Consider the following 19,288-nt stretch of genomic DNA (forward strand, 5'->3'; position numbering starts at 1 on the left):
ACACACACACACACACACACACACACACACCTTCCTTTGCTGTGCTATACTTTGTTTATGCATACTTCAATGTACCAGGAATATTCAAACTATTTTTATTTATTAATGTTTCCATGGGCTGTGGATTCAAATCAACAACTTTGCACTGCCTCTGGCTACAGTACTTCTGGCTCAGTCAGTCAGACTAGTGTTCTGCTTGTTTTAAGACTTGATTGTTGATAAAATCACATGTCTGTCAAGAAGCAGAAATGGACAGTACAAGGCACGACCTGATGCCTTAAGCAGTATTTAAGGTAAAACTGGACTTTGTTAAGGGTAGGAGTTTAGGCTACGCTTCAGAAATATGAATGAGCTAATCAAAGCAGGTTTTTAGAGGTTTTTTTAAATGCAAGTCTTTCAAGTTTTTTAGATCTTTAAAAGACAGAGGAGAAATGGCAGGATGCAAAATATTTACAGCTTTTTTTTTTATGTTTTTATCAAAGTGTTGCATGTAAAGAAATTGTTCACAAACAGCATTTTTTTTATATTGCTGCTCTCAGCCCAGTGTATCTTGACAGGAGAGMTATGAGTTATTCAATCTTTTCTCATGAAAAGCTTTTATTTTAGATGACCCAGCATTGCTGGGGATTTTTTTATTTAWATAGTTTTCCCCTTTAATTGGCTGGTGTTCTTCCACCAAGAAGATTGTGTAAGATTTTGTTGTTTTTGTATTTTTTTTCTTTAAAGTGTTCTCAGCAAGGAAGCAAAACCTGACCATTCCTCAGCCCCTTTACCTCTCACTCAAGTTTGTTTGCCCCTCCTTGCTCTCCACCACCTCTCTTTCTTCCGTGGTTCCTTTCATTTTTACTGATGCACCCTCAAAGCTACATTAAGTTATCCCAGCTTCTTGAAGGGAACATCAAAGTGTTGGAGCTTGAAAAATCACACAAGCTGAGTGCTTTAAAATGTCATTACATGCCCCTACCCCCACCCCTCAAAATTTCTAAGTGAAGAAATGTATATACTTAGATAAGCTTAGAGTCAGGGGCCTCAGAAATCTCAGAAGTACTATTGTGATTACAACTAATGTATGCTAATTTCTAAAATCGTGTAAGTGAGTGCCTCAGATATTTGTTAATGATCCAAAACATTTGAAACAGTTGGCTCCATCCCAGTTTCTGATGGTTGGCCTCAACCATGTGAAAAGTACTTAGGAAATGGAAATTAACCTTATTTCCCAAGAAAAGAAGGATTAATTATGTGAAACAGTAAAAACTAAGTCACTTATGAGATTTTAAAAAGCATTTTTCCTATGCAACATAAAGAGACTATTCTAGCTGCCACTGTTGTATGCTTACTGTGTATTAGCCTCCAACTCCCACTGCATCTTATCAAACTGACTTTGTAGCACAGTAGTGGACCTGCAAATCAAAGTCAGCATTAAGTCAGTATTTTTTTTCTCTAAATCAAAACAAATTTCTGATTTTACATGTGTGTCAAAACTATTATTATTGTTATTGTTATTATTATTATTATTATTATTATTTTCCTATTACTTATTATTTCTTTCTTTCTATTGTATAGTATCCTTGGGTGTCTTGAAAGGCACTTTATAAATAAAATGTATTATTATTATTATTATTATTATTATTATTATTATTATTATTATTGTTATTATTATTATTATTATAACAACTAATATTTCTTTCCCTGTGCTTCCCATTTGAGGTTTAGATTAAAAAAAGTAACACTATACCTCAGTTGGGGGTAATGTAAGGAAAGAAAATAACTGTGTTGCCACAGCTTTGCATTTGGCACCATAATGTTATCGAGTATAATGCTGTTTACGCTGTCAGTATATCACAGCTTATGCTGTAAATGTAAGAATAATCACAAATGTTAACTGTATTTATAGAAACAAAAGATTTAGGCACTGCTTGGGATGAAAGAAAACCATTTTTCTTTTTTTGTGTCTGCATTGTAAGCTACCATTTGTTTCGATTGTTGCCTCTGTGAAATAAGATGGATGTTATTGATATGACACAGTCATAACTAAAAGTGCTGTAGAAGCATAAATAAAAAATCCGAATGCTTATTTCAGAAAGCAAACAAATGCTATGAAAACTGCAAATTTTAGAGAACAGCAAAAGAAATATCCTGCTGTGTGTATCAACTCAAATAAGATTAAACAACAAAATGCATAAATTGAAATATTACTAATTTTTGCAAGGTCTTTGGAGGATACGTTTAAAGCAGGGCAATGCAGCTATATGTATTACAGTAGTAGTTTAACAAGTACACACACTAACATGCTGGTATACTGTTGGTAAAGTATAAGAGAGGATTAAGAAGAGCAGAAAAGGCACACAGGCATTAATATTTAGAGGAAGTTTCCAGACCATTAACCCTGTGAGAGTTGCATCTGTATAAYAGGCTTGGATGCTTTTTTGTGTGGATTGTAGAACCTAGTGGTCATAGAAAAGCCTTTTATGATTGTTCCTGCATTTTAAAGCCACACACAGGTCCTTAAAATGATATTTTCACTGTTGTTTTTTAAGCAAGCCAAACACTGTTAAAATGTAATGGTTTTCCCCTCTGGGGGTCCCTTATCTACTGTGTTTTACCCCTTTTCTCCAATTTAATTATTCATATTTAATTACTGGCATGTGTGTGTGTTATTTATTTATTTATTTATTTATTTATTTATTTATTTATTTATTCTTGTGTGAAACTCACAGGCTTGATTAGTGATTAATTTTACGTTAGGAAAGGATTTTCCTAGTCATCAAGAGGCTTGAGGGATTTGGGTATTTAATCCTCAATTTATTTTAGAGTTTATGTCTGTTTTTATATCCATTTATCTTTTATTGTCTCACCCCCACCAAGCCCCCCACATGTACACACATACCTCAGTAGTCCTTAGTAGTGGATCTGTCTTTTATCCTCCAGTTTTCTTTGCGTATGTTGTACCCTCTAGAGGCTATATGTAATTACTGTCAGAGGGAGACCTGCACAGATCTGTGTGACCTTGGACACTAGAAGACACGAGTCCACTTCAGGCGCATGAAAGAAAGTGACTTCAGCTGTGTAGTTTCTGATTTCTCACTAAACTGGAGAGTAGCCATAGTTTTTATAAAACAAAGAAATAAAAACTTGATATTCTTGAAGTCTTTCTGTGTAAAAGCTGTAATGTTGTACACCTCCAGCTTCATTTCTGGATGTTGCTCTTTTTCCTTCATTCACATTATTCATAATCTTTAGCTTTCCTGGAAATGTAACGTTTTGTTAAGGAAGGTTTTGTGTATGTGCGGTCAGTGTGATATTCAAATATTCTTTGAAGATAATGAAAGTGAGAATCGGTCTGAAATTTTACAAAAGTWACGATCAAGACCCTTTCGTAAACATTAAAATGGTCATCCCTTTGTTGGGCAGTCTCTCAAGTCTTTATGTTAGTGTTAAAACAGACTTTTTATCATTTTCTCTATGCACAGTAAAACAGACACCAGCCAGAATTTAAAAAATCTCATTAACAAGACTCATGACACACAAAAACCTTATTTCAAGTGACATAAAATTCATTCCTAAAATGCTCTCTTGAGGCTGTCGGCTGAATGGGGTTGGTCTAAAAGTGTTAAAATGCTTCARCCATGCTTCATACATAGTATGGTTTCTGATTTCACAAATATAGGATGATTGCAACAAAAAGCCATGTCAGTGCTTATGTCCAACATTCAGACATTACTTCAAGAGATCCTATTATTGGGGATGTTTCCATTGGGGCTGTTTGCTTTAGTCAACCTCCCTGCCCTCTGCTTTGGTCCCCACTCAGTTGTCATCTCCACAGTACCACACGGCAAGACGTGACCCTGACCACCAAACATGCTTTTTTCCTACACAAACCAAGCCTCAACTGAAAGCAGCTGGCGGTACATCCTGTCTGGTGCTTGTTTTCTGGCACCCATACAGACACATAAGTGGAATCTTCCCCCTCCAACTAAGTGCCACCACGTCCACATTATTCACACTTCTACCTTTTACACACAGCAGCTGTTCATCACCTAATGATGCTGGGCCCATCTATTGATAGAGCAGAGCAGACGAGGTATTTCCTTTTCTGCTGGGACTTGAATTTAAGCGGTCTTTTGTCAACGGAAAATTGAGTTTTATTGCATTTACGTGGCATGCTTCARTTTAACTTTTTTATGGCTTTGTTTTCATTGGTACTGCAAGATGAATTTATAGTGGCGTTTTTCTTTTGTTCCTCATTTTTTGTGCTGAATTCAGAACAAGAATTACTACTGTATTTCATAATGACCAAGATGATGGGCTCCTAATTGGATCTCAAGTTCAGACAGCGAAATGATTATTTTATAGACTAGCACTTATTAAAAATGGAAGGATGCACAGMTAAAATGGTTTTCATAAGGCTGTCTGCAAGCTTTGCTTCCTTTTTTGTTCAACTAATTAAAATTATTTTGGTTTAAATATTTTTGAGTGGTGCTATCAGTATCAAGTCAAGTCAGCCAGGGGTCAAGATAATTTACTTCTCACTAGTGTCTTCTACTTCTTAAAAGCCTTCAAAGTATATTTTGTTAATTATCAGTTGTCATTTGAGTAGTCTAATTAAACAATTCAGTAAATTAACTTATTGTACAGTGGAAATAAWTGAACCAAGAATTTAGGCAAAAAACAAAAGAAGTCCTAAATGCGGCAATTGTGGTAATGATTATGGTGAACAGTTTAATGGTCCCATCAAATTAAAGGAGAATGGCTTTAATTGCTATTCTGTTATYCTAGTGTGTCTGTAATCATCAAATTAAAGCTAAAACAGATATTTTTCAAACTATCAATTTTAATATTTTACATTCAAAGCTATTTGAATTAATTGCTATGAAAAAAAGTCTACCAGACTGTCACTCATCACCTTAACATACAGAAATAAATGCTGATTTATACTTCGAGTTAGCCCAGTGGATTCTTGTCAAATATTTAGTTCTAATGWATATCAACCCTCTGTGTGGTTACCTAAATAATTGTACTGAATAAAGTAGTGAAGATTGTAAATAAAAGGAGCGTAAGATTTTTGCACTTTACCAGCTTTTTGTTACTGCAGAAGATGCAATATTTGAGGTCAGATCCTGTCTAGATGATTTCACCCCCCAAAAGCATTCATTATTCAATCAGATATGCAAGTTGGCTTCTAAAAGGTCAGCTCACCTGTCTGTTTCAGGTGGTATGCTTTGGATTTCAGGTGGAAAATGAGAATCTCATTTCCCACTCTGCACAACTCCCGCAAGCTTGATTTAGACTAATGTCAGCATTTGAATCCATTTCCTGAAACAGAATGGCTAAAGGACGTTTTTCACTGTGGTGGGCCACTTTTCATGTCCAAAAAATGGGTTCTCTTCAAAATTGACTTAAAGTGCACACTTTTAAGCACATTTAGCAAATTTGAGGGCATCTTTTGTGTATTTTTGGACTCTTCCCAATCAAATTTTAGGGTATTATCTTCAAGTAGTGAATCTCAACAGGTGTTGGAAGGAGGAGCGCGAAAGGCTCGAGCAAAAACAGAAACACAGTTGTCTTTTTTGTTCTTTATATTTTTCCGTGATAGCTTTTTTTCCAATTACAGAAACAATAAGTTGCTGTAGAAGGCATCAGACTGCTGGCAAGAAAAAAAGTGGGGGAGGGTAATTGGTGGTAGTGGGGGATTTCACATGAGATGCAATCCATATCACTTTCCTAGTAGGAGTGGAGCTAAATATGTCAAGCAGTGGAATCATTTGTTTTTTATAGAAATCCCCTTCAGTGCTTGACAGATGCTGGCAATAACTAGAACATCACCCAGGAAAAGCAGGAAATAGCCTTTCCCTCATTTTTACTTTTTTGGTGACACCTTAACTTAGCCCTGGTTTTTGTTGAGCCATGTGAATCGCAAGATTTCATTGTGGCTTCCTGACTTTTCACACTAGTGTACTTTAGTGAAGATATGTTTTCTTTTGTCATTGCTGTTTTGTTGCATTTCAAACTTGACTCACATGTCCTCAACATTGTTTTACCCTACAACACAAAACTGTATATACCTTATGCGTATGTACCACTTCAAGTTAAGCACATAACTCTGCTGCACAACAGCAATTCTCTTAGATGATAGATGATGTCCATTAATCTGGTTAAGCAGGACATACTAAAAATGCACCAAAATATTTCAGAGGTCCTATTTATCGTTGATCGTTTGCTTGACCGCCCTTTCTATTGCACGGCTTATGGAATGTAAACGTTGTCATCTGTACCTGTCCATTAAAGGGCTGCCAGATTCCACTACATTTAGGCCAGTATTTGGAATGCATTCAACGTGATCCAATAACTCAAGCATAACAAGAATAATTTAGCAGCACAGCAGCTAAGTGGTTAGCACACAGCGAGAATGCCCTGTGTTCACTCCCAAGGTTGGGCCTGGGGTCTATGGGAAGCAACTTGTTCTGTCAGAACCTGAATTTGAAAAGTTCAGACTGAATCTGTGTTTGTATAATTCGAAATTAAATGGTTTGAAAATTAATTTCACTAATCGTGTTTAATTCCTTTGTGGCTTTCTCAAGCACCAGGATGTGTGACACAAAAAACTGAATTTTGATATGGAAATTGAATTATAAAACTGAAAGTGATCAGAATGAATTTCCATGCATTGCAAATCCAGATTCCTTCCGAGCAATTCAAATTCAGATTTTAATAGAGCAAGTTTGTTCCCAYGTGGGTGTTTCTGTTTGGAGTTTGAATGTTCTCATGTTTATGTGGGTTTCCTCCCACAGTCCAAAAAACACGCAGGCCCAGGTCTCCCTTAAAAATAATTTTGTAATCTCAGTGGGATTTGTCTGGTTCAATTGAGGTTAAATAAAAAAAGTTAAAGTAACCCATTATCCATAAACTAAACACTGTTTCACAGCTGACCCAAAACAGTATGCATGTAAGTGCAGGTGCTTCAGCAGCTTTGCACACAGACAGAAAGTAAATCAAAGCCATAAAAAGAACAAGATATTTTTGTGCATCTTTTTCAGTTTGACCAATTTTTTGTCCTCCCTGCTCCATTTCCTGTAAAGAATTGTTATTGTTTTTGTCAAACATACTTTGTTTTATATTTCTTGTTGCTTTCTGTGACAGATGTTCTTGCTATAAGTTTGAGTCTTTATTAATTGTTTCTCACAAACTGGAAACTGGAATCRTTTTAGAAGCAGTTGTTGCTCTCTCGGCCAATGCTTCCGTCAAACGGTGATTATTTATCCTTCTGTGGTTTAATGGCTTTTGTAAACAGCTTAATAGAATTCACCAGAGCCTTGGGATGCCTGCTGAAAGGGCACTTGAATCACTGTTTTCATTGGTGTTTTGTCCCTCACTCCCCTGCATCCTTTGTCTCAGCTTACACACTATGTGCTACAAGATAATCGAATACGATCATAACCAAGCGGCAAAACTATTGTCACCCCTCTCCTCTCGTCCTCTTTCCCACATTGTCAATTATTTTCTTCTTTTTTAAAACCTAATCACTCCTATGCTACGTGCTGGGCATTTAAAATGTAATTATATATGATTTACAAACAGCTGCAGCCATTATGATGTATAAACAAATTACAGAACRGGAGAGGGAGAGCGAGGAAAAAAAAGAAGGATGAAGACAAAAAGAATTTGGCTAGCATCAGGCACACTCATTGGTTTGGCTGCTTTTTGAATCATCGCTTTGGCTCCCGCCTCAATACAAAATGAGCACTCATGCTTGACACGGTTTACCCCTTCTGCAGGCAGATATTTGCTTGTCGATGCCAGCGTTGAATAGGAATCTGCCTCTGTAATGCAGTGTGCACTGGCTGCACTTCCTTCCTAATGTGAATTCAACTATTAATTCAGGATCTCACTGTTTCCCATGAAACGGTTGGTTGTTTCTTTCTAGTTACCTGCAACAAAAAGCTTGTTCTAACATAACTGCAGCTAAAAAAAGTGATTATTTATACATGAGACACAAAACACCTTTGACCTTTGAACAGTTTTATTAAATCTTTAGTCATTAGCTTTGTCCAAAGTGGTTCACAGGCTAAGTTTGACTACAGCATGAGACCTAATCAATCTAAACAATTGAATGAAAATTGACTTCTTACATTAATTAGAAACAGGACTTGAAAGTGAATATAAAAATAGGATTTTTTGTGTGTAAATATTTACTGTCAAATTCATTTACTATACAGTTTAACAAAATACTTTAATAATGAATATTTAACTTAAAAAATAAAAATTGATAATAGAACTAAGGATAAAAGTTGGAGAATAAAGGAGCCTATCCACTTCTAAGAATTAGTGCTTATAAGATGTTTCTTTATGAAATACTCATATTGCACAACATTAATTGCTTAATCAATATAATAATGTTATGGCATTTTCCAACAGGAATGATTTGTACATAAACATTCCCTCTGGGCCTTATTCAGTTTTTATGTTATGGGGTTATATTTTAGGTCAGCATTTTTTCCACAATGTGTTATTTTTGCTTTGCCAGTTTATATTAATTTGACAAKAATGCTGTGATTGTGTAACCATTATGAGTAGCTTTTTGAGCTTGTTGCCTACATGTTTAAATTCTAGTCATCAGGACTTTTATTTTTATTTTTCAACATATTTGATTCTATTTTTTTTCCTAACATCACACATCCTCATTTCCACATGTTTTTGCTTAAAGAAAGAGAATGGGAGGGAAAAATAGTTGCTGCTGTTAATGAATATTAGTGAACATGTGGGTTGTAAATGTATTTAATAATGGCCTTTTCTTAAAAGCAGATAGGTCACCGGGGTGCTCAATCAGACATRAAGCTGACACATTCAGCAGCTCGTATGTTAACAGAAAATAGTACGTTTGAAAAGGCTTAAGGTGTGAATGTGCAATCACCAGCAGCAGCAATCACTGTAGCAGTGGGTGTCCAATGAGGTGTTTGGACACCTCCACCCTGACCGCCCCGAATCAAACTGAGCTCCCAGCTTTCCCTTTCCACTAAATCTATTTGCATTTTTTTCCTCCAAGTTTGACATGCAAATGAATGTTTCCTGTGCTATTAGTTGGCAGCTGTCTGCCTGTCTCAGCAAAGATATCTGTGGGAAAACAGCATCATTATTCATATTTTCTTGTTCTCCACCAGCATAAATAATTTTAGGTGTTAATAACAAACCAGCAGCACTTGCACAGAAATAGAAAGGTGTGTATAGTGTCTGCCTGCAAGCTGTTTGTTTGGTGGCAACATGCATCATCAGCAGAACTTCACAAAGGACAAACGCACACTGACTGCATTTATTTGCAAGAAAACATATTAACAGGAGAAGACATGTTGCTGTAATAAGCCATTTACTGCAGAAGCAGAGTTTACATGCACATAAAGAAGACTTACTTCCATCGTGCATGCTTGAAGTGACTCAATGACATAATGAGAAGCTTGATTATTTCCCTCCATTTGGTTTCCTATCATACAAATGGGAATGAAGATGATCCATTGCACTTTAATCTGGACCCTTTTTTCCTCCCACAGCCCCCCTCCAGGTGGTTGATTTGTGTAAATGGCCTCTAAAAATATCACCATGAAAATTCATATTGGCCACTTCACTAAACTAGCTGCAGTAATTGCTACACACACACACACACACACACACACACACATGCTTTTAAACAGCTCCGCATCCAGACACGTGGCCATTTGCAGAACACTCATACACTCGCGTAGGTAAACATTTTTCTGAAAATACACAAACATAGTGTACATTTCACACAAACACTATGTACGTGGCCCTTTTGAAGATGCACATGCTTATGTTTGGTGTTCACAATCAGCTCCCCAATTTTAACTGATGGTTGCAAATCAGGCAGCCACTTACCGCAGTCGCTGGTTCCAACAAAGCGGTGATTCGCTCTCTGAATTCTTTCATGTTTTTTCCTCCTCTTCTACAGTATTGACTGCAAAATTCTTGCCCAGAATCCCCCACAATAAGGCAGCCCTCATGATATAATGGTTTGATAGGCCATAGAGGCCCACTGGGAGAGCTGGCTTAACTCGGATCTCTATTTCACCACCAGGGTCAAACCAAAATAAGCTGCATAGGGCTAATGGGCTTAACTGGAGCAAAAGCCAGAGAGTATTCTTTTTCTATAATTTTAGTGTCTATGAATAAAGGAGCTAAGATGGCTTTTGACCTAATTCTAGTTTGATGATGAAATATTTGGCAAGGAATATCTTTTTCTTATACATTTTTATGGTTTTTAAATGAATTAAACTCAAACTAAAATATAATCTTATCAAACATTTAGGATTTAAAAAAAAGTTTTTGTTTTCAGCCGTATGTGTGCTTTTATAACAAAGGGCAAAAATATTTTCATGTAAAACCTTCAAATAACTGATCTTGTTGTGAAACTTGCAAACTTGAGTCATGCTTTTGAAAAACTCTGCTGGGATGCATTTCATTTATTATCAAATATGACTGAACTCTGCATGAAATGGAATAAAACTGATTTATCTAAAGTGCACGTGTTTATTTTGATTTGGTAAAGAAGAAAACGAAATGGTAAAAACAAAAAAAGCACATGGTTTTTTACGTGTTTTACGTCTTTTAATGACAGGAGGTCAGTTGGAGAGTCTGATGGAGACCATGAGAGCAGAGATCGCCGCCCATCCGCCGGTTGAAGGGTCCTACGGTGCACGCAGAGGGGACTACTGCCTTGCAAAGTTTGCTGATGGCGAATGGTATGTGATGATTTTAATGTTTATTAAACAGCCTTAAACATAAGACAACAAGCAGATCAGTATCTGTCCTGGTTTGGACTTTAGGAAGGCTTTATTGCTGGGACACTTCGACTCTGTGATCAGAGGAGATGCTGTATGTGGATCATTTTCAGAACCAGAACCAGTCGTGGATATTGTCCTGCTGAGCTGGTGTGATCCCGTTAGGAGTGCCTCTGCTGCAGTTCTTTCCTTTTTAATAATGTTTTGTACTGATGTTAACTTTTCACATGAATGTCAAAGTCTTATTTAAGTTTCCAAGTAAAACATTATATTTAAGTTATAATCGTTATCCACTTCCTCTTAGATTGGCTGTAATTTCTACATGTTGTTGTACAATAAATGTCAATTAAGGCTTTCTGACTCTAATTTAACATCTGTTGAAARCTGCAGCTTGTATTTTTTCTTTTCTTCTCCGATATAAAAGCCAGACGATTTTGAACTGATCTTGTTTTTAGCCTGTGATGTGTTCACTGCATGCATCTACTGAGATGCAATTAGCTTTTTGCCACCGTTTTAGCATCACGTAGTTTTACAGTAACGCACGTCTTTTCATCTTGACTTTTCACTGGATGTTTGAAGCTTACAGATGGTCACAGGGACAGATAGAAGTCACAGTGATCGAGGGAGGGAGGGTGTCAAGAAGGTGACAGTGTGGGGTGAGGGGAAGAGAGATCAGGGAACTGATTAAAAACCAAATGTTCACCTGCCACAGGTGCTGTCCTTTTGTTCGTCYGCGCTTCCTTTCATCTTCCTGTTCTCCTTTTAGAACAAAACAAGAAAATGTCCTGCATGTCACCAACACAAATCATTTTCAACAAGCAGACTTTGTCTTCATGTTAGAAAAATCGAACAATAAAACCAAAATCCTGCTTTAGAAGCCAATAAGTTTCTTTTTTTAAGCAGCTCCATACATTTCAGCCAGCTAATTATGTCCACGTTAACATTGTTCTTCCTTTGTATCCAAGTATTCTGTGATGCATTTGGGACGCTGACTTGTTTCAATCGAGTAATTAAAAATTTGTCCCCTTTCAAGGTGTCTGAAAACCCGAACGGAGGAGAACAAAACGTCTATTCATCAGTCACATTCTGTCTGCTTTTCTCAATCTTTTAAGGGTTCTTTACGTCTGCTYGCTCATTTCTGTTTTCTCTCTTTGCACCCATGTGAGCCTCAWTTTTGGGCTTTTTCTTGCACGTCTTCTTTGCAGCCAATTTGTCTTCCTCGCTCTCATTTGTTTGTTTCCAAGTACCAGACAAGTGATGGTCAGATGAAAAGATGCACTGAGTCGAGTGTGATGGGAAACAAACTCTTTGTAGTTTGTCCCTTAGTTTTTGTTTAATCTCTCACTGATTGAGATGCTCATGTTGTTTTCTTTCATTAAAGTTTAAACTGTTAAAAAAATCAAACATTACGATGAAAAAATCTGCAGGCTTTTTCGTGATTAGCACTAATGCTCTAACACTGTTTGCTACAAGGGAAAAAACAAGTTTGAATTTCTGTCTTTTATTGCAAAGAGGGCCTCCATGCAATTTTCACATCCCGCCCATGTCCTGATAGATCCCCTCTGCCCCCCTCCCCCTTACACCCCCAGCCTGTTCATCCCATCCCGCTCCTCTACCCCGATCACAACAGACAGATCCTCCAACACCTTCTCCCCAGGGAAATAAGCACAGAATCATTTACTCATCTCCTTTTCCACTTGTGCCCTCTGTCTTCATCTCTGTTTCCCTGTGCTCTCTCCTCTCTCCCACCTCCCTCCCTCGTCTCTTTCTTTCTTTCTTCTTCCCCCCCAATTATTCCTTTACCGCTGCAGGTACAGAGCCAGAGTGGAGAAAGTTGAGTCACCGGCAAAGGTTCACGTCTTCTACATCGACTATGGCAACGTGAGTAACTTTTTTGTTTTTTGTTTAGTATAAATTAGATTTTGTGCTCAAGTGTTTGTGAGGAGGGGGAAAAAAGTCATTAAAGCACTGTTGTTCTCAGAACAAACACACACACACACACACACACAGCTGAAGGGATTCTAGTGTTTCATTCACAAGTCGTTTTAAATTCATGTTCAAAGAAACCTTCCCTTGTCCTTTCAGCTGAATATTTTTTATGACAAATACAAAGGCGGCTTGTTTGTTTTCCCTTTTATTGTTTGTCACTGAGACAAAACAAAGTGTGCAACCAAGTGCATCAATTTTATTCCTTTCATAACAGCAAGAAAACAGAGCCCCTCCTCGCCTCCCCCCTCCCCCTCGGATGGGTTTTTTTAATTTTACTCAGCGATGACGAAGGCACTTCATCCTGCGTAGTTGTGCCTCTGCCCACGTGCRCGCTCATGCTTGCATCATCACCAAGTGGCTGATGCAGCCAACCCCCCCGACCCTGCGGGAGTTTTCCCATGATGCAGTGGAGCGGCACAGTGTGCGACTGACCTCGGAGCAGGGGACAGATCGTGGTTTGGCTGGCAGATGCGATGCATCCTGGCATGTTGCTGAAAGTGTTATTCTCTGAGGCTGACCTGGTGCACACGGAAAAGACAAGCTGATATCCACAGCCCCTCGTCTGTAGTAGTTCTGCGTCATTTCAGGTTGAGTCAGACCGGCCTTGATTCCGTGGCCCCGTGTCATGAGCYATTAGTCGACAATATTGCCACCTCTCTCAGGTACAGGTCAGCGCCTGAATTATTATGTGATCATTAGCAAACACAGCTGAACACTTTTGTCATTTCATTTTTTAAAGCCCACATTCAAAGTGCCATCAAAGTCTAATATTGGTAGATAAATCTTAACATTTTWTCCATAATGAGCGTTCAAGGTATTCTCTGTCTAGACTTCACACTCCAGTGAACCTATTAACCTAAGATATGAGGGGTCATTAAATTACCTTCTGACTTCTAATGGCTGCATTTGTCTGACTTTCCACCATAGTGTGGCCTGCCGTGATCAGTTATTGATCAGAACTTAGATGGGGCACAATTTGTTGCCTGCCGCTGTAAGTTAAAGGTGAATAATGTTTTTGCGCACGCCTGTACGTACAGGTGTTATTGTTGTTACCAAAATATCATAAACTACTGGATGGATTTTAATGAAACTTTCAGGAAACATTCATTTGATGTACAGCTACAGCGCGCTAACTTTTAGAGCCGATGACGGATAATAGCCTATATGCCATGGACATCTGGCCCAGCACTTGATGCCACTCCCAACACTTCTGGTTCACGGTCAACACAGTGTTAGCGARAGATTTTTTCACCCGACAACGACTCTTAATGATTTCCACAGTACAGAATTAGCATATTACATGTACCAACATTAACACAGGAGACATACAGTTCCAGCCAAGTGGAAAAAAAATCACTCCAAAGTGGATTAAAGCCATAAAAACAAAGGAAAGACGTTCGTGTTTATGGTTCCAGAATTTAGTCTTTTTCACTATTCTGTGGCTGCTTGTTCTGTGAATTTTTCACATAGAGCTGTGACACTTACATTGTTGGAAAGAGCAGAGTCTGGGCTTTAAATTGATGGGCTACTTGTATGGTTTGGATAGTTTTCCCCGACGTTAGTGAACTGAAAACGTAATGATTATTAGGTGGAGGTTCTGCTCTCTGTGCTTGGGGGAGGGGCTCGTCACTCGGCTTTAGTCTACGCTGTAATATACACTCTAACAAGTTTTTACTTTTGCATAAAACTCATGACAAAGTCGCATAAAAACATTTCATATAACACAAACGCGCGCACGCACACACCTACCTTTGTTCCGGCTGCTGTGTTAGCTTCCTGCTAGCTGTCCTCTGGAGGAGGTCTTTCCTCTCTCGTCTTGGCAGTAAAAGGGGATAATTGTACATTTCCCTTTTGTAAGCTCCGTCTTCTCATTTCTGATGCTGGCTCTTGAATATCCTCAGGTTAGAAATGCCGATTACAAACGCAAGCGTGAGCTTTTAAAGATAAGTTTTGCCTGTAATGCTATGATCCACTGCTGTCACCTCCTCATCAAGAGGAAAAAGGGTAAAAACTAACTACTCGATCGTACCTGCTGGCTAGTGGACACAGCGGCATACAACAGAACTCACGTTTTATACCAGTAGATCACAGATGCTTTAACTTTTGTGACTTTTTCACGGACTAGTACTAGGAGCCAACAGTAAAAACATAGGCAGTAAGCAGGGAGTGGAAGGGAGGAGCGTGGCAAGAATTTTACCGGAAATACATCATTAATGACCGTGGTATATCGGCTATTGAGGTTAGCCAGCAAAAAAATTAATTATCYGATGTTGCACCACATCTTGGTGTTGCCAGTGTTTACAGGTTCATTGTGACGTTATATTGCATGCGAYTGCACTTAATGTTTTTAAGGCTGCGTAAGATGAGCTTGGTTTCAAACTCATGAGAAAGCACATGAAATTGCAAGCTTTATGCATTCCTTCAATCATCAACAGYACATTTTTAATATTGACAAAAATGTGAATTTTCATTTATTTATTTTTTTATTCTGTAGCCCATTTGCCAAATTATTGACCTTGGTGAGTTTGTGCATCGGCTAGACGTGTCGTGTTTTTAGTAGAGCTTGGTAAAAAGGGCCTCAGTGCAGGTGTAGCAACAGCTGTAAAATGATTATAAGGTGACGTACAAGAGTATGCAGGCATTTATCAAGAGAAATGACACCTGTCCTCCTTTCACAGTTTATACTGTCACTGTAAAAGTGGCATAAACATCGCAGAACTGATTCAGAATCGTAGAAAAAGAGAAATGCATTACAAGGATGAATTTGCATCTGGAGAGCATGGTGAGTTGTTTTGCAGCCATGCTGGTGATGAACTGGAACAACAAATATTCAAATATAAAAGCAAATATTTGTTACCTGCTTAGTGTGTTTGTCACTAACAGGCAGGCTGGAGGTTCTTTCAAGATGTCTGACGTTTCCAAAACCCATTAAGAGATTTTTTTTTTCTCTTCAGCATAGAGTAAGTTGGGCTGATGAGAGTTCAATGAGATAACCARTTAATTTTAGGAATATTTCACAAATGTTTTTATRTGTTYATATACTGKATATTTAAATGTTGTTCAACTTTCWAAATCTGTATTAGAAGYCAACTATAACTGTGTCAATTGGGTTTTATTCTGTCCTTCCCGTGCCCCCCCCTCAGAGAGAAGTGGTGTCAAGCACCCGTCTGGCTGCAATGCCTCCTGCCTTCAGCACCAGGACCCTGCCAGCACAGGCCACAGAGTACACCTTCGCCTTCATCCAGGTCCCACAGGATGTAAGTACACACATGAAAACATACRTGCCGCAGCCACAAGCTGCTAAATTAACTTGGAGATGTCGGCTTCTTCAGACTCATTTTCTGCCAGCTTTTGAAAGTTGACTTTTCTTGGCAAGGCTTGAAAAGWGTTTGAGAGGCACAAACCACACGAGGTGATGAATCTAGAACTGATAGACGAAGCTGAGTTTTTAAATCAGGAAAGTTTGAGGGAAAATTATGCTTGTGCATAATTGGTGTTGCTCAAAGTGAACATAAAAGCAGAACTTCAGAGAACAATTGTTTTGTATTTTAGACAGTTGGAGCATGTTTTATTTCAGCGTGAACTTGGTCACTTTATTGACCACCCACCACAAAAATCAACCAGGCATTTTTGTTCTTCTTGTGTTTGATAGTTTGGTTTGATAGTTTCCTTTTTGTATGGATCTAATGGATTCTGTGTCAAACCTTGTCTTTAACAATTTGTGCACCTAAAGGTTATTTTTAAAGGATTGTTTCCTCCACTTAAATTAGGTTGTAAGTGTTCACATATTTGTATTGGCACATGATCCTAAAATCAATACAGCTACACAGAATCTATGTGCTGCAGTAGTTGGAAATGGTCTGCCATTAAATCATGTCTTTAGTTTTTGCAAAAAAAAAATAAAAGCTTCAGTGGATTCATTTTTACCATGATGATACAGTTTTAGTGTGTTTGCAACCAGCTTACATAAGTGAGGTTAAATTGATAGGTTAATAAGTTTGAGAACCAGATCCTCATTTCAGGTTTTGTTGTGTGTGAAAGCTGCTAACACTGAGCTTTGTGCTGTCACCTGTCTCATGAGTCTGTAGTAAAGTGGTCCATCTGTTGGTGCTGCCCAGGGGACACCAGCATCACCTTCATGTTACAAACAAACAAAAAGCTGAACCACATGTTTGAAGCTGACACACACCTTACACCTCTCCTGCTCACTCCGTCTTTGTCACTCCGCATCTGCTCTTCCATTTCGTCTCGCTGTTCCCTCCTGGTGTTTCGCTGCCTGCCACACTGACAGCAGGGTGCCCCCACTTGTGCTGAACCTTTGCCGGAAAGGTTGCTACCTTTCTCTCATAACCTGCCACCCGATGCCCCGCACAAGACATCTGTCTTCACAAGACGTAATTGGCTTCATAGCCCCTCTCAGAAAAGGCTGTCAGTAGGATGAACCCTACAGCTGCATCCCTGCGGTTTTTCATCAAGTATTCTGTARAGTGACAGTATCTTCAAAAAATGTCACAAACATGGAAAACTCTTACTGTTCTTTTGTTTCCATGAAAAAATGAGGAAACTTTTAATTGAGATGCACTCTGGTGACATTTAAGTAGGAGGCACTGCGCACGTCATTCCATCACATCTCACTGTTGCTACCACTTTATTTAGTTTCTCTTAATGACAGGCATTAATCTTCACATACCTTTACTCAGGATGTGTTTATATTTTCTATTACACCTGTGATAAAGCAAAGATGCCAATATGTGACCCATCACATCAAAACGAGGATTAAGTCAAAAAGTGGTATATGGAGAAATAGGCAAATATAGTGTTTTGATTAAAACACTTACAAAAATTGCATTTTGTCAAAATATAACAAATAAATAAGTGCCTTATCAATGTTTCATTTGAATGAACTCTGAAATATAATCACAAAAAAAATTTGAAGTACTTTTTTTGAGCAGTAGCAACAAATAAACTGATTTTGAGGAAAAGCTCCTTTAAATTTTGAGATTTTCCCTGTGATCTAGAAATGTTTTTGTTTCTTTCCAGCTGGGAAATCTCAATATTCAAATACTATTTGAGATTTCCTCTTAATAATGACATGAAAAATTCCCCATTAAAATGACATAAAATTAGGATTCAGACCAAATATTAATATTTTATCGTAATCATTAAGACAAATTAAGTCATATGTCTGGTTCTGTTTATGATATCAGAATGATGCAGGGATCAAAATGTAGCTTTTAAAGCCAAGAATTTGAAAACGTGATTAGGTAATTTGGACCGAAATTGACCTTAATCCTCATTTYGATATGATGGGTCACATATAATAGAAAACAGAGGGTCAACTATAGCTCTGACTGTTTGTTTATTTACTTAAACTACCCTGCAATCTAACATTTTCTCATTACCGTCATGGCAAAATCCACAGATTACTGTTTTAAAGCTGAAATTGAAAAGTAAAGGTCATGTAGCGCGTCAGAAAAATGCCTTCCGACACAACACATCTTCCCCGTCGTTTTCTCAAGACTTTTTGGTAGCACTTTTTACGAAGGTCGTTTCTTTAATAGTTTGAAAGCACATTCAAAAGACGTTTGATGTTGAAGGTTCAGTTTAAAAAAGTGTTTTTTTTTTTKTTAAGGGGAAAAAAACTATTGAACCTTCTCACATATTTGGTTATAGCTGAAATAATAATGGGCTTGTTTAATATAATAGAAGAACAGTAGCATTTAGTTATTGGTAAAGATTAGAATTTCGGCTCACATCTACACACACAACATGCAGGGTTCTAAAACGCTCTGTTTAATTTAGTATCGTCTGTTTATACGTGTCATCCTGTTCTGTTTTTACCGTCAGCTCTCCCTCTGTTTGTCTTTGTCTCCCTCCTGCCCGGAGCTTCCCCACAGCTCCTCTGACAAGTTGACCGGAGGGAGAGCGCAGGGGACAAAAAAAGCCCCTTAGTTTTTYGCCTCAAACAAGCTTCCCTGCCCACACTCGCTCGCCTCGCGCACACACTCATCAGACACGCACATGCCCAAGGGTGGCTAGCTGTAAGGCGGTTGCTATGGAGACAAGACCAGGGCGAGAAAGAAGGGAAGCAAAGAGATGGAGCAAGGGAAGGATGGATAATGGGCATGAACTGATTTTTTTTTCTTTTTCTTTTACTGTCTTGTCTTTGAAGGTGCGACTCCCTTGTTTGTCTCGTTTTCACCCTGACTGCTAGAGGACATGAGGTCAGGATTGTATTGCAGCTGTTCCACTGTCTTCACCATATGTTCAATCAAATGGTGGCCTTTCAGAGGGGCGGAGGTTAGGAAAAGGAGAGGGTGAGGCAGCTATCTGATGAGTGAGAAGAAAAGAGAAGACAGCTACATGATGAGGTGTTTGGATAAGAAAAAGTACTTCAGAGAGTTTTCTTCAAGTAGCTGAAACAAATGCATTCTTTCGAACCCCGTTAAGTTAAAAATAAAAAAAAAAATCAGCTTTTTGGACACGTGAACCAATAATTCTTAACTAATTATTAT

At 38.1% G+C, this 19,288-nt stretch overlaps 1 protein-coding gene across 1 annotated transcript in view; it reads left to right on the top strand.

Annotated features, from left to right (window-relative positions):
• The window catches only part of snd1 (staphylococcal nuclease and tudor domain containing 1), a 173,169-nt gene that overhangs the window by 135,062 nt on the left and 18,819 nt on the right, over positions 1-19,288 (top strand). The window contains exons 19-21 of the mRNA XM_014004184.1: positions 10,622-10,745; positions 12,596-12,665; positions 15,917-16,030. Coding sequence (XP_013859638.1) covers positions 10,622-10,745; positions 12,596-12,665; positions 15,917-16,030 — 308 coding nt within the window. The remainder of the gene's footprint in view (positions 1-10,621; positions 10,746-12,595; positions 12,666-15,916; positions 16,031-19,288) is intronic.

Source organism: Austrofundulus limnaeus, unplaced genomic scaffold (genome assembly GCF_001266775.1).
Source record: "Austrofundulus limnaeus strain Quisiro unplaced genomic scaffold, Austrofundulus_limnaeus-1.0 Scaffold22, whole genome shotgun sequence".
In the NCBI taxonomy this organism is placed as follows: domain Eukaryota; kingdom Metazoa; phylum Chordata; class Actinopteri; order Cyprinodontiformes; family Rivulidae; genus Austrofundulus; species Austrofundulus limnaeus.